Raw genomic sequence first — 14,575 nt, 5'->3', positions numbered from 1 at the left:
AAATATTGTGTGATAAATAGACTTAAACATCAAAGTAAATATCTAGCATAAAATGAGAAGAAAGGTTGTTGCAGGCAAATGCTGAAATCCATTAAAAGTACTGTGGTAAAATAAATGTCCATATTTTAAAGACATGAAGCCTAACAATGGAATGTAATTCAGTGTTTCTTGTCAGGTTTGAGACCCACTTCATAGTTGTATCTCAATCAGGCAGTGTAGACGGATTTTGAACAAACTAGATCTTAAATGTGGCGAGTTTATAATGGCATGACAGTTCCATTGACGGAACTACAAGTCTGACAGATCTAAACCAGAACTAAACCATAGCAGAATTTAAAGTCCCCGCTCACACTGCTACCTTAACTAGCAAAAGTCTGACTCTGAAAAACCGAACAAAATCTATATAACGGATGACACTGTAACTTTCGTAGTAATAAGTTCTTTTACTTGCCGCCATTTTGTTTGTGTATTTATATGGCATTACACAGTGCAATAAACTACAGGAGACTAGAGGGTGCATTGGAAGAATGTTAAATAAAGAAAAAACTATTTGCATTCAAACAAATCGATGTAAACCATACATTTGAGTTTATCGATAAAATCAATTTATCACCCCTAAATTGATTTATCAGCCCTACACTCACTTGTGAGATTGCATTTTCAGATGCTTCCTATGTAGACAACAGGCAACAAGACACCTTCTTTAGTACTGCAACATAGTCATAATGTAAGACATTTGTTTGTATTTCACTCTTTCAACAGTTTAAACTTATCGAGTGAAGAAGAAACAACAAACCTAAAGAGCTGGATTACAACCAAAAGGAGTGCTATGAGTTTCTGAGATTGCTCTTCTTTCCACTCCTGACTCATCTTCCCATTGGGCAGTGGATGGTGAAGAGCCAACAGGCCCCAGAGGAGCCGTGAGGTGTTTCTCACATCCTCATCTGCTAGGACACACTCCTCTTTTTATCAGTCCAGTCACTTCAAAAAGAGCCATCACCACAATGACTTCCCACAGCCGTCCAGGTAAGAGCTTCATCTTCTCTTACTCCTCTCAGAACAAGATAAACACTGTGGAATCAGCTTCGCTCCGGCTTTAGTGACCCTCGTCTGTAAATAAACCTTTCGTGATCCAGATGTGTGGCATCACAAGCCTGTTTTTCTCTTGGTGTAGAGTAGGCTAGTGTTTCTCTGCTACAGGAATGGCACGTGACTGGGATTTGAGGGTCGAAAATTGGCCTTGAGATGCCAGACAAGGCTTTTGAGCAGGTCCTAGAATTGACATTTGTTTTAGAATCTTGCTAGCTTTACCCAGGAATTATGTATTGCGAATTTCAATCCAAATTTTTATGTTTTCATAAGCTTTGAGTGTATCTGTACATCTTAAAATCTTTGATGCTTAATCATGAGGCTTAAAAGACTTGATGGTGCTTTTTTGCATGAACTAAGGTCTTAAATTGGACAGTGGAATGGTTTACACTGCAAATTCTGATGGCCTGATCACATGGCACAAGTGAGTTCGGAAGTGGTGTTGACGGGATTTTAAGACCCTGCAATTTCCGAAGCAGTTGTATGAAATTTTGCGCCAACACACTTAGGAAAACATCACTTTCATAGTACCTCTCTCTGTTTCTCTCTTTCTATTACATAACAGCTATTGATACCAATTGTGAATGTACACATAATATCCAGGTTGTTTTCATCATCTGGAAACCAGTATGCATGTAACTTAGAACTTTGTTCGCTGTATCCTCTTTCCAAATCTGTCATGGATGGCGCATCATACAGTTCTCTCTGTTTATCCTTCTGATTGGTCAACTTCAGATAAATGGACTGGTCGGCTTACTCGACTTCAGTTTTTTGTTTTGTTTAAAAATGATTGGAAATTGGACTGCATGATATTGGAAATATCTGATATTTTAAAATTGTATTTTTCTGCATTATATATAATGCAATATAAACACTTTTAGATGTTTCTTGGATGAAATGGACTTCCCAGGAAAAAAAAGTCAAATAGAGATATCACATTGTAAAAAATCATATGAAAAACTAATGACAACAAATGTTTTTATGTTACTTTAACTTATTTCAATAAGTTAATCAGGTTTCAATGAGATTTTTGTTAACTATACAAAGTTTAACTTAATGTTTTTAGTCAATATAGTAGGGGTGTCAAAATTAATTGTTTCTTCGGTGCACCGCGATGCAGACGAGGACAATAAGGTATCGGTTCAGTAATAATCATAACCGGTTATTATGTACTGACGTAATTTATCTCCTATGCGCTCTGTCGTGAGGGAGGTGAGCGCGAGTATTTACAACACTCAGCCAATTTAGGACCGGCCCGTGGCATAGGCACCATAGGCAAATGCTAAGGGTGCTGTATATCCAGGGGGGCGCCAGAAATGAGCGCGGTTCAGTTGGTTTTGTTTTCGATATTCCTGACACAAATTCAGTTATAGACGGCAATAACTCAAATACCTCTTACCCTAAAAATATCTAAAGTGTGTTTCCTACAAAAAGACAAAGCTGGTTATGTTTCACAGCTGTCTTTCTTTTTTTTGTGCTCGACATTACCAGCACTGCTCCGTTTAAGCCCTCGCAATACGTGTTTAGCTGGGAGAGCTCGCGCTGAGAAGAGCTCTCAGTAAGGGACCGTCGGAAAAGTGCTTGTTTTTTTTTTTCTTTTCATTTTTTTCGTTTTTCTGCTTCGCTCAGCGCGAGCTCTCCTTGTTGCGAGGGCTTAAGTGTGTGTGTCTGTGTGTGTGTATGTGTTTGTTTCTTTGGTGCTGTCTGTGTTTGAATGAGAGACAGTGTGGTACTGTATGTCTGTGTGTTTATACAGACAGCATGTTATACCCTCCCCCCTAAAATATAACACTGTATATGGAAAGCATCGTCAATGCACCGAGATATCGAATTGAACCGAATCGAAGGCATGATAATCGTAAGTGAACCGAACCGTGAGACCAGTATAGGTTCACACCTCTACAATTTAGTTGATTTAAGTTGAAATTACTAGAAAAGTTTATTTGATTCAACTTAAAACATTAAGGCAGTAATATTTTTTACAGTTCAATATTCAGGTACAGAAACTGAATAATCACATTGCAAAAATGCTTTTCTAACTTAGAGCTTTTGTCTCATTTTCAAATACATATATGAAATATAGTACAAATATTGTTTCGGAAGTAATAAGTATAAATAAAGGGTTTTTTTTTAAAACAAGCTAATTAATCTGCCAAATGGAGAAGTAAAATAATCTTGTTTTTGGGTTGAAATTTTGATATTTGGACTAGAAACAAGACAAAAATTCTAAGTAAGAGTAGTTGTTTTTTTGTTGTTTTCAATTTCTTGTGCCCAAATGTTTAAAACTTGCTTAAAATGCTTGGTCACAGGTAGAGGTGTACAATTAATCGTAAAAACATCGCAATCTCTATTCGACCCCCTAGACGATCTTTATTCAGCATTTCTACGATAATTTGAATTATATTTTTAAGTTTTGGAGAGAAGCAATGGTGGTCGCACAAGTCTTCACATTGTTTTACATACGTTGTTCAGCAACGTGGACGACTTCAAATGGTGTTGAAAGAGTCACATGCTTTATTTATAAGATAAAATTCACCTTAAAAATGTAGTTTCTGTCTTGTAATGTATTTGCGACCGCAAAATCACACGTGATGTGAGCTGACCATCAGCTACCACAGGGAGGGCCGGCATGCGCGCCTCTGAATGAAGTTTACATTAGTGAACCTACATAGACTGTGAATAACAGATAATAAAGTTGTAAATAACATTCAGTTTGTGGCAAAGACTGATCGTGAATCGGAATCTGCGTGGGAAGTGATCCGCTCTTATCAGTGAAAATGAAACCGAAAGCACACACAGTGTTGCCAGATGTAGCTGACTGATTCCAGCCCAAAAAGTATCCAAACCCCGCCGAAATGCAAAAATACCCACCCAGTCTTCTGTATTGATGAAAATCACAGCATTGATCAGAATTATCATCAGCATTAATGACCAGGATAATTCTAAAGTCTGTTCAAGTCCACAATTCCAAGTCGAAATTTAGCATTTTAACCAACAGTACAGCTACACAAAGCCTATTGCTTTACCACATGTTTAAGAATAATAATAATAATAGCCCACTCATATTAACCTTTATATTATATGTAAAAAAAAAAAAAATCAAGATTCATATTTTAGCCAGAGTCATGCAGCTCTAGTTGCAGGCCTTAAAAACTCATGCAAACAATACATTTTCACTCTATTATGGGTAAACTTTGTAGTGACCACAAATCACATGCGTTCAACTATAAACAAGACTCAACATTACAGATTTAGCGATTTGTGACTATTGTTGATGTGCACATTGCGATATCAATGCTAAAACAATATATTGTGCAGCCCTAATTATAAACTTGTAAGCCGCTTGACTCGTAATTTCATCTCGCACTGTACTGTTCATACGATCATATAAACAAGTACCATGCAGGGGTAATTGATCTCCTTAATTAAAAAATAGTGTTTGAGCTCGCATAACAGCACAATTTGTAATGCGTATACCTACCTTTAAGATTTATTTTGTCTATGTGCTGTGAAAATGAAAACTTTTCAATCAACTTTTAAAAATCACTTAGACTAGTTAAGCCTAAATTAGTGTTTTTTTTTCTTCAATTCAACTCAGGCTGTGTCTATTATCACAGATTTTTTTTCCCTCTTTCTTAAAAATAAAAAGCTCTGTCCACATGAAATTACCTCAAACAATAGATAAAATGGCATGCATGCCAAAGCCATGAGGCAAAAACTGTGGTTTCATTGACCCTACTGTTGCAGTACTAGACTTTTTGAAAATCTATACCCTGGTAGGTGTTTTTAACAGGATTCGGTTTCAGTCACCTGATACTGCGTTTGCATGTGGACAAACTGCCAATCTGCACACTGCAAAAACTTGCTGTTTCTAGTTCACTACCTGACAAAACTCATGTCGCCTATCCAAGTTCTAGGAACAACAAATAATAACTTGACTTCTAGTTGATCATTTGGTATCAGAAGTGGCTTATTGAAAGGCAAAGGCCTCTAGATTATGCGTATTATACCAAAATAAAATATATTTGTGTCTTGATTTTTAATTTTTAAAAGAAGACAGTAAGGTCTGACTTAACAGAAATAATGCACAGTGTGGAATATAAAGACATGATGCAGTAGAAAAATGATTAATATTGTGTATGACCCCCATGAGCTTGGAGGACTGCATCCATACATCTGTGCAATGACTCAAATAACTTATCAATAAAGCCATCTGGAATGGCAAAAATTACTCAGAGTTCATCAAGATTCTTTGGATTCATCTTCAATGCCTCCTCCATCTTACCCTAGACACATTCAATGATGTTCATCTCTGGTGACTGGGCTGACCAATTCTGGAGCACCTTGACCTTCTTTGCTTTCAGGAATTTTGATGTGGAGGCTTAAGCATGAGGAACGCTATCCTGTTGAAGAATTTCCATTCTCCGGTGATTTGTAATGTAATGGGCTGCACAGATGTCTTGATAATTCAGGTTGTTGATGTTGCCATCCACTCTGCAGATCTCTCACAGGACCCCATACTGAATGTAACCCCAAACCATGATTTTTCCTTCACCAAACTTGACTAATGACTGTGAGAATCTTGGGTCCATGCAGGTTTCAATAGGTCTTCTGTAGGATTTGTGATTGGTTTGCAGTTCAACAGATGATTCATCTGTAAAATCTACCTACTGCCACTTTTCCAAATGATCAACTTGAAGTCAAGGTTTTATTTGATGCTCTTACATCAAATAATGTTGACAACAGGTTTTTTTTGTCAGGCAGTGTACAGATGTCTAAGAAATTTTAAGTCAAGAATTATTTTCTAGACCAGCAAAAAAATATTTTGTTTTCTGAAAGAAGTCGTACAAATAGTTGATTTTTTCATAAAACAAGCACAATAATCGTGTTTGCTTTGAAATAAGATCAGTTTGCTTACCCCATTGGCAGATTATTTTACTTGTTTTAGGGAAAAAGTCATTTAGTTTTGATCTTGTTTTTACAAATAACTAAAAAATCTTTAATCAAGATGTATTTTCTAGACTAAAAAATATATATAGTCCAAAATTAAAGCCCAAATTAAGTGAAACACGCATTGAAATAAGAATGTTTAGGCATATCTTGCCCAATTGGCAGATTATTTAACTTATTTTATTGAAAACATCACTTATTTTAACACATTATTTCTGAAAACAAGACAATATTTTTTGCTTGCCTGCAAAATGCTTGTTAATTTAGGAATTATTTGATATTTTGTTAAGAAACTAGACCCAAAACACATAGAGAATTTGGTTTAGAAAAAACACATATAATTGTTGGTGTGGACAGGGCCTCAATTTATTACTGAAACCTGTAATAAATGAAGATGATCCATTTTTACAATGTATTAGTTTTGCCCAGAAGTCTGTCACGATTCGTTGTCTTCGAAGTCCTCACACATACCCAGAGAGCAAGACAAACAGTGGAATCAGCTCTGCTTCGGTTTCAATTACGTCCATCTGTAAATAAACCTTCTATGATCCAGATATGTGGCATCACAAACCCATTTCTCTTGGTAGAGGCGGCTAGTGCTTCTCAGCTACAGGAATAGCACGTGATTGGGCTTTGAGAGTTGAGAATCAGCCTTGAGATGCCAGAAAAGGCTTTTTGAGCAGCTTTTTGATTCACACTCAAATATCTGTCCCCTCGACTTTGCCAAGGCCGTCTTGTCCAACTGTCAGCTCGAGGAGGAGTTTGATTATTCTTGGAAAAAATTGTAAGCTGCGCTGCTTCTCCCTGCCTCCCTCGCTTGCTTTATCTCTCCTCCTCTCTCGTGCTGCTTATATTTTCCCTTTTGTGTTTGCTGGGAAAAAGGTCACACGGTTTCAGACGCTAGACAGATGAGCACTCAATAGTCGTACTGCTTTATTATGGGAGACGTCATTTGGGTTAGTAAAGCATGGGGCTATTAGAGGTCAGCTAAAGGGTTTGTACTTTCATTGATGTTCTGTCAAATTTCAAGCATATTTAGGGCATTTCGATTAGAATATAAGTTATTTGGTATTTTGAATGATGGCGAGAGATCAGGCCTGGATTGGCTAATCGAGAGGACTAGGAGTATTGCCGCTAGTTTCCCAGTCAGTTTTTTTTTGCCACGAGGGCCAGTGTCCCTATCCGCTTGCACTCTTCGTTCGTTCGTTCGTCCGTCCGTCCGTCCGTCTGTCCGACCGACCAACCGACTGACTGCCCATAGCTTTACAGTTTTTATTTATTATTTTACTACAGCACCACTCTTTTTATTTATTTTCTCGCAGCCCCATGATAAGAATGCAGCCTGCAGGTCAATGATGACGTAATTATCATTTGACTCCCCAACAGCGACACTTTGCTCATCGGCAAAATCATTTGTTAAGAGATATGCGGGGGATGAAAAATTGATACTAAAAAGCGCAAAGTTGGTGCTGAAAAGGCCAGAATTTAAAAAAAGTTGAGTACATTTTTCGTTAAAACCAGCGGCAGTGAGAGTAAAACAACACATGAAGATGACGAAACGGCCGGTAAGTTAACGTTAAGTAGAAGCAGTGTAAAACAACGATGTCTCCAAACCAGCAGCAGTGAGAGTACAACAACAACAACACATGAAAATGATGAAACGGCTGGTAAGTTAACGTTAAGTAGAAGCAGTGTAAAACAACGATGTCTCCAAACCACCGTTTATATACTGAACGTTTTTTTGTACTGTAGCTCTTCAGCAGTAGCAGCCTCTTGTCCACTTTGTTGCTAACAGAGCCAGGCCCCATAACGCTACCAAGCACCAGTCTTGAACCCAACACACTAGAATTGGCAGGTAGGATTGTCATCGAGTGAATATAAGAATTTGAATAATTAATAATATTAATGATTATTACACCTGCTCAATGAAAAATGCCCTGGCTGAGACACTTAATGAAATCTGATGATTTACTACGTCAAAAAATCTGACTTAACTTGATCAGAAAGCTAAAAAGGGGTAAAAAGATGAAGCCATCATTAGAAAGTCATATTCTGGTTAAAGTCTGGCAGATAACAGTGCAATACTTGTTTTATTCCTTATTTGTGTTTAAGAACTGGATATCTGTAAACAATTTTGCACAGAATATATATTCAGATATTGCAGAAAGGGACATTGTGATGTTTACCCTTTAATGTTCTCATATTTATGAAACGTATTATTTTTAAATAATTCAGCCTTTTTTGAATGAATCATTTGAATACATTATTAATAAATCACTCATTAAGGTGAGCTTGCAAAATTGTTTCATTATCCTTGTCGAAAAGCAAGATATACGTTTTTTTTTCATTATCTCACATCTCTGATTCTTAGTAGAAGGCATTCAAATATATTCATAATCTTGCGAGGCTTTCATAGAAACATTACTGTTTTATATAATGCCGTTGACGCAGGAGAGTAGATTACAGAAATGACACTCATTAGCCAATCAACTCTCTCCTGATCTTCTCAGAGGCAGTAGGACTTCATCTTTTGGTGGTCTGTTTTTGCTAATCCAGGGTTGATGTAATGGTTTTGTACTCTCTGAGCTGGATTGGAGATTTGGAGGCCTGATGTCACCTCTCACACATCTCGTTCACTAATCCGCTTTGGGTCCGAAAGAGCAATTTCAGCCGGGAATCGCCAGCATCAATCTAATCTGGTGTTTCTCATCAGAAGAGGTCTCTCTCCTTGCATTTTCTTCTATGTTTCGCTTGATGTTTTCCTCAGTGAGAGAACTAACTTCTCCAGATCCATCCTTCACATCGGCATAGAGCATTAAGATGCTACTGGAATGAGATTTAGTGATGTCATGTATAAGGAAAAATAAGTTTTTTAAACATATTATTAGTGTACTGAATGCCATAATTTGGGAATTTGATACCTGAAATTCAGTATTTTGTTGATTTAAATATCTGGTGGACAGTAAAATGTCTTAAGACTTGTCTAGATCTCCTGTTCTCCAACTTCTGCTTTACATTGGCATAGAACATCTAGATGCTACTGGAATGAGATTTAGTGATGTGATGTATAAGGAAAAATAAGTTTTTTAAACATATTATTAGTGTGCTGAGTGCCATAATTTGGGAATTTGATACCTGAAATTCAGTATTTTGTTGATTTAAATATCTGGTGGACAGTATAATGTCTTAAGACTTGTCTAGATCTCCTGTTCTCCAACTTCTGCTTTACATTGGCATAGAACATCTAGATGCTACTGGAATGGGATTTAGTAATGTATAAGCAAGTATGAGTCTTTAAAACACATTATTAGTGTGCTGAATCCCATAAATTAGAAATTTGTTACCAGAAATTCTGTATTTTGATGATATTTGTATACTGGTATGGGATTAAGTGATGTAATATAATGTATGAGGAAAAAATAATATTTTAACACACAATTAGTGCACTGAAAATTATAGTTTGGAGTTTAAGACCTGACATCATGTATTTTGTTGATTTTAAAGATCTGATGGATAGTAAAATATCTTGTGACTTCTCCAGATCTACAATTTCTCTAGATCTGTCCTTTACATCGGCATAGAGCATTTAAATGCTACTGGAATGGGATTTAGTGATGAAATAGGATGCGTAAGGAAAAATTTTTATTTTACGCACAGTTAGTGTGCTGAATAGCATACATTGGGAATTTGATACCTGAAATTAAGTATTTTGATGATGTAAAGGTCAGATGGACAACAAAATGGCTTAAGCTTCATTTGTAATTTCAGCATAGACTCTTACCCAGTAAGCCATTACAAATGAATGGTTTATGATTGCACCAAACACTTTGGCTACCTCATAGCAACTCAAGCACCTTTCTAATTTCATAACAAAACAATTGAACCCCACAAAATACCTTAGAAAGCTTTTAGCAACATGCTAAAACTGCTCCGAATTCTTCTGCAACCACATAACATCACACTAGAAGTGGATTGTGGAATTTTTCTTTTTGACTTGCTTTGTTGGCCTGCCTTTGAAACTGATTGTAGTCATTTGTTTTTGTGTGTTTGTAAACACAGACTCTAGTTATTTTTCTAATGGGTTGTTCAGTTTTCAGACCCTTTGCACCATGCTGGGTGGTGCAGCAGTGCTTTGGCCGGCGGCCATTTTGAGTTTCAATATTTACACCGTCTTTCCAAGTTTTTTCTTTCTATTTTTAATTGTTGTGCCTTGGATGAAAAAAATATTTCTTTTACACATGCTTTTATTCTGAAGCTACCAGTGTTTTGACAGCTGACTGCTGTCAGTGTGTTCAGTCAAAATTACTACATTAAAAAAAATGATTCGTTTGGCTTTTTTCCTGTACTTTATGTATTGTATCTTGTGTCTATTTCTGTTTTTATGCACATAAAATAATAATTATATAATAATAATAAAAATAATATTAATAATAATTATAATACAATTAAATTCAAGCAAAATATTGCAAACAAATTACAACTTACAATATTTCAACTTTTTTTTTTTTTTGCTCTTGATTTTTCATTTTTTTTAAATTTGCATTTAATTTTTCTATAACATATAAATTTGGGTGTACTAGTTTTTGGACCGTTATCACAAGTTATTTTGCTAGATAAGCTCAAGATTTGGCTACTATCAAAGAAACAAACAATGTAAATAATGCAATTAAATTCAAGCAAAAAATAAAAAAATATATAACCTACAAAATTTCAAATTTTTTTTTTTTTTGATTCTCTTGGTTTTTACCTCTTTTTTAAAAATATGTATTTAATATTTTTCTATAACATATAAATTTGGGGTGACACGGTGGCGCAGTGGGTAGCACGTTTGCCTCACAGCAAGGTCACTGGTTTGAGCCTCGACTGGGTCAGTTGGTGTTTCTGTGTGTAGTTTGCATGTTCTCCCCGTGTTGGCATGGGTTTTCTCAGGGTTCTCCAGTGTCCCCCCACAAGTACAAAGACATGTGGTACAGGTGATTTGGGTAGGCTAAATTGTCCTTTGTGTATGTGTGTGAATGAGTGTGTATGGATGTTTCCCAGTGATGAGTTGCGAAAGGAAGGGCATCTGCTCTGTAAAACATATGCTAATAAGTTGGCGGTTCATTCCACTTTGGCGACCCCAGATTAATAAAAGGACTAAGCCGAAAAGAAAGTGAATGAATGAATATAAATTTGGGTGTACTAGTTTTTGGATCGTTGTATTAAGTTATTTCATTAGATAAGGTCCACATTTGGCTAATATCAAAGAAACAAACACTCAAACAATGTAAATTATTATTTAGTTATTATTGTTGAACACACACACTGGCAGAACTACATGTCTGCAACCTTTAACAACACACAAATTACCTCACACGGTCACGGCCTTTCGGTAACAGCAATTTTCACATACTTCCAACAAATAAGCAGCTTTAAACTTGAAAAAAGAAAGCTCCCAGCGAAAGGTTATTTAATGAATGGACACACTGCCTGGAAATCATGGAAACGCAGTTCAGGGTTTATGGTGGAAAGAAAAAATTCCCTGAAAAGCCTGCCCTCTGAATGCCGAGAAAGAGATAATTACACATAATGAGACACCAAAAAAAAAAAGCACTCAAATATCATGATTAAACGCTGTGAAACAGGATAGCTGTTCCAGCACAAATTGGTTTAATAGTTCAAACAATGACCACAGGATTACAGCAAATGATGCAACCCAACAAAATGTCAGCTTTAAATAATACAGAAAAAGATGCAAAAAAGATGTTAACACATTGTTTTACATGTATGTATTTTAATTGTTCAAAACACATCTAAAATGCTATAATGATAAATATAATATAATAATATAACAATATAATATATAATATAATAAACTATAATTATAGTTTTTTTTATCTGCAAGGATGCATTAAATTGGTCAAAATACATCTATGATGCTTATTTAAGTCTTATGCCGAGTTCAGACTGCATGATTTTCAAACTAGTCGTGTCACAGATGTTTTCACACTGCATGACTATCTGGGCTAGCGTTTCGTCGCTGCTTTGTTTACACTGCAAGATGGTTCGGCGACATGGACATTCACATTGCATGACTTTACTATAGGGAGAATTGCCGACAACTTCGTCCAAACGTCTCACAGCCAAAAACATGTAGTATATCTTTTGTTATTAACTACATAATGATAAAGAAGCCTTTAATGGGGTAGAACATGTACATGTTTGCTTACCTGGGTTTAAAGGGAATTAGCCATTTCTCCTCAACGTTGATAATAAACTAATTTCTTTCTGTATGTAACGTCAAACAGACACGGTTGCTCCTGAGTCCTGTCAAACCTCCAGTAGTTTTTCCTCCATTTTGTGGGTCCAAATAAACCGAAAAAGAGCGCTGATGATTTGAATCGTCGACAGCTCCAGATATTTAGCACGCCAAATATCTCACAGGCATCGCGACTCATCGGCGATTCTCTCAGGTCGCGTCTTTGATTGTTCATACTGTGTGATTGTCACTCACGTGCACAAGCAGCGATTTGCCTGTGATTTCAGGCATTTATCGGCGATCTCTCAAAACCTGTCGGCGAGCCAAAATCGGGGCTAAAATCATGCAGTCTGAACTAGGCATTACTGTTCAAGCCTACTAATAAAACATAAGAGAAGCCTCTCATCAGACCAGTGAAAGTAAAATGACGGGAATTAGTGATGCCACATAAAACATGAATCTATCACTGCATGGAATGATAACCAGTTTCAAGGTTTACCGCGGTTTGGGAAAGTCAAGGGCTGTTTCTTAATTCCAAAAACACGTAGAACGAACTTGCGTTCTTGTGTAGACCGTTCTTGCCAGGTTACCTCTAGAGAACAAACTCGGGAGACCATGAAAACAGAGAACGCATCCTCTGAGAAATGAGATGCTGCGTTCTTCTAATAATCCGTCATGAGAAACAGAAATTGGGGAAAATTGGGGGGGTAATTATAACAATAATTATAACAATTCTGACTTTAACTGTATATACAGTGAATGAATAAGGAGCAGACAGGTTAGCAGCTGCTAGGCCCGAGTAAAAACGGCGACAGACTGCGATTACAAGTGCGCTGTAGGGGAGTTCGGTGCACTGGCGTCTGCATCTGGATCAAGTTGCATTCCCCATCCGCCTGCCCTGGGGCCAACACACCATTAGTGCCAGTTGTTTGGAGCAGTAAAGCCTGCAGACTAGCAGCCCTGACGTCAGCCTGCTGGGATAAACTGGGCAGTGTAGGGAAATGGGTACACAGAAAAATAAAACTGCCAAACAATGGGGCTCAATCACCCAGAAACGCAACAGAGCTGATTTTCCCGGAGGAAGTCTGAACTTTGATACGGCTGGATCAAAAACCTGTTTGCCAATCCAGAAGGTCTGGAGAGGAATGAAAGTACATCGAGCTGTCCACCTTCAAATGCGCAGTGGGCCAATGAGATCGCTGAGCCTCGGGCGAAAACTTCTGAGGTACAGACATAAATTCGAGCCTAGAGCGATAAAGCCATATTCATCGTTACTGGCAAGTCAGCCGCTGGGTTCTTATGTGGCTCCTGGGATGAGGACGGCAAGCTGACAATCAAACAGCTGGTTTGGATGGCGAAAGCTCCTGGACCGAGCACTAGTGTTTGCAAACGGTGTGGAATGAGATAGCTGGGAGTATAGTGGAGAAACACATCAAGTAGAAATTAATCTTTGGGATGGTTAAGCTTATGAAAAGACAAAACAATTGTTCACAAATTTCAAGGGTTGTTTCGATACCGATATTAGTATCGGAAATAATCGCAGAGACTGCAAAATGTCTGGCATCATTTTTGCTGAGTATTCTAAACCATAAACCGATACAATACCATATTTTAAATGAGACTAGCTCAGCTTAACACTGCAAATCCAGTCACACTATTTTATTTTTTAAAGTTTTTATAGGTTTTTAAGTTTCAAAAATGTTATTTTCTATGTTATTCAAATTAATCTCTTTATTTTTTTTTTATTTTTTATTTTTTTTACAGATATACTGTAAAACAATATATATGAATATATACACACGCATACATGGTTGGCACAGTAGGTAGACTAAATTGTCCGTAGTGTATGTGTGTGTGAATGAGTGTGTATGGATGTTTTCCAGAGATGGGTTGCAGCTGGAAGGGTATAAATAAATAAATAAACAAAAAAAAAAAATATATATATTTTTTTTATACGATGCTCTTGAAAGTTGATTATATATGTGTTAATTAATTGACTTATGTACTTGCATGTTTAAATTTACTTGCAATACTACTACCACTGCTACTAATATGTTATATTTAAAAAAACTTTATTCATTCACTGATTCATTCATTAATTCATTCATTCATTCAATTTTATTTTATTTATATTTCTTTCTGAATATATATTTCTTTATAATTTTTTTTCTTTCTTTCAAATTTTCTTTATTTAATTTATTTCAAGTTTTTAATAAAATTTTTCTAATTAAAATTTTATATCATTTTTCAATAAATTTATTTTATCTGTTTTTTGTGTGTGTGTGTGTGTGTGTGTGT

The 14,575-nt window shown here is 36.4% G+C and overlaps 1 protein-coding gene across 4 annotated transcripts in view; it reads left to right on the top strand.

The window, feature by feature from the left end:
* The window catches only part of hdac4 (histone deacetylase 4), a 399,635-nt gene that overhangs the window by 34,246 nt on the left and 350,814 nt on the right, over positions 1–14,575 (top strand). For all 4 annotated transcript variants that reach the window (XR_015498934.1, XR_015498933.1, XM_087266974.1 and 1 more), the window contains exon 2: positions 763–1,026. Coding sequence is in view for 2 of the 4 variants with exons in the window: in XM_087266974.1 (XP_087123100.1) it covers positions 1,005–1,026 (22 nt within the window). In the remaining 2 variants the exon portion in view is untranslated. The remainder of the gene's footprint in view (positions 1–762; positions 1,027–14,575) is intronic.

This window comes from Danio rerio, chromosome 9, assembly GCF_052040795.2.
Source record: "Danio rerio strain M-AB ecotype USA chromosome 9, GRCz13ab, whole genome shotgun sequence".
Taxonomy (NCBI): Eukaryota; Metazoa; Chordata; class Actinopteri; order Cypriniformes; family Danionidae; genus Danio; species Danio rerio.
Note: the sequence above shows the minus strand (reverse complement) of the source record. Positions and strands in the feature narration are given on the sequence as shown.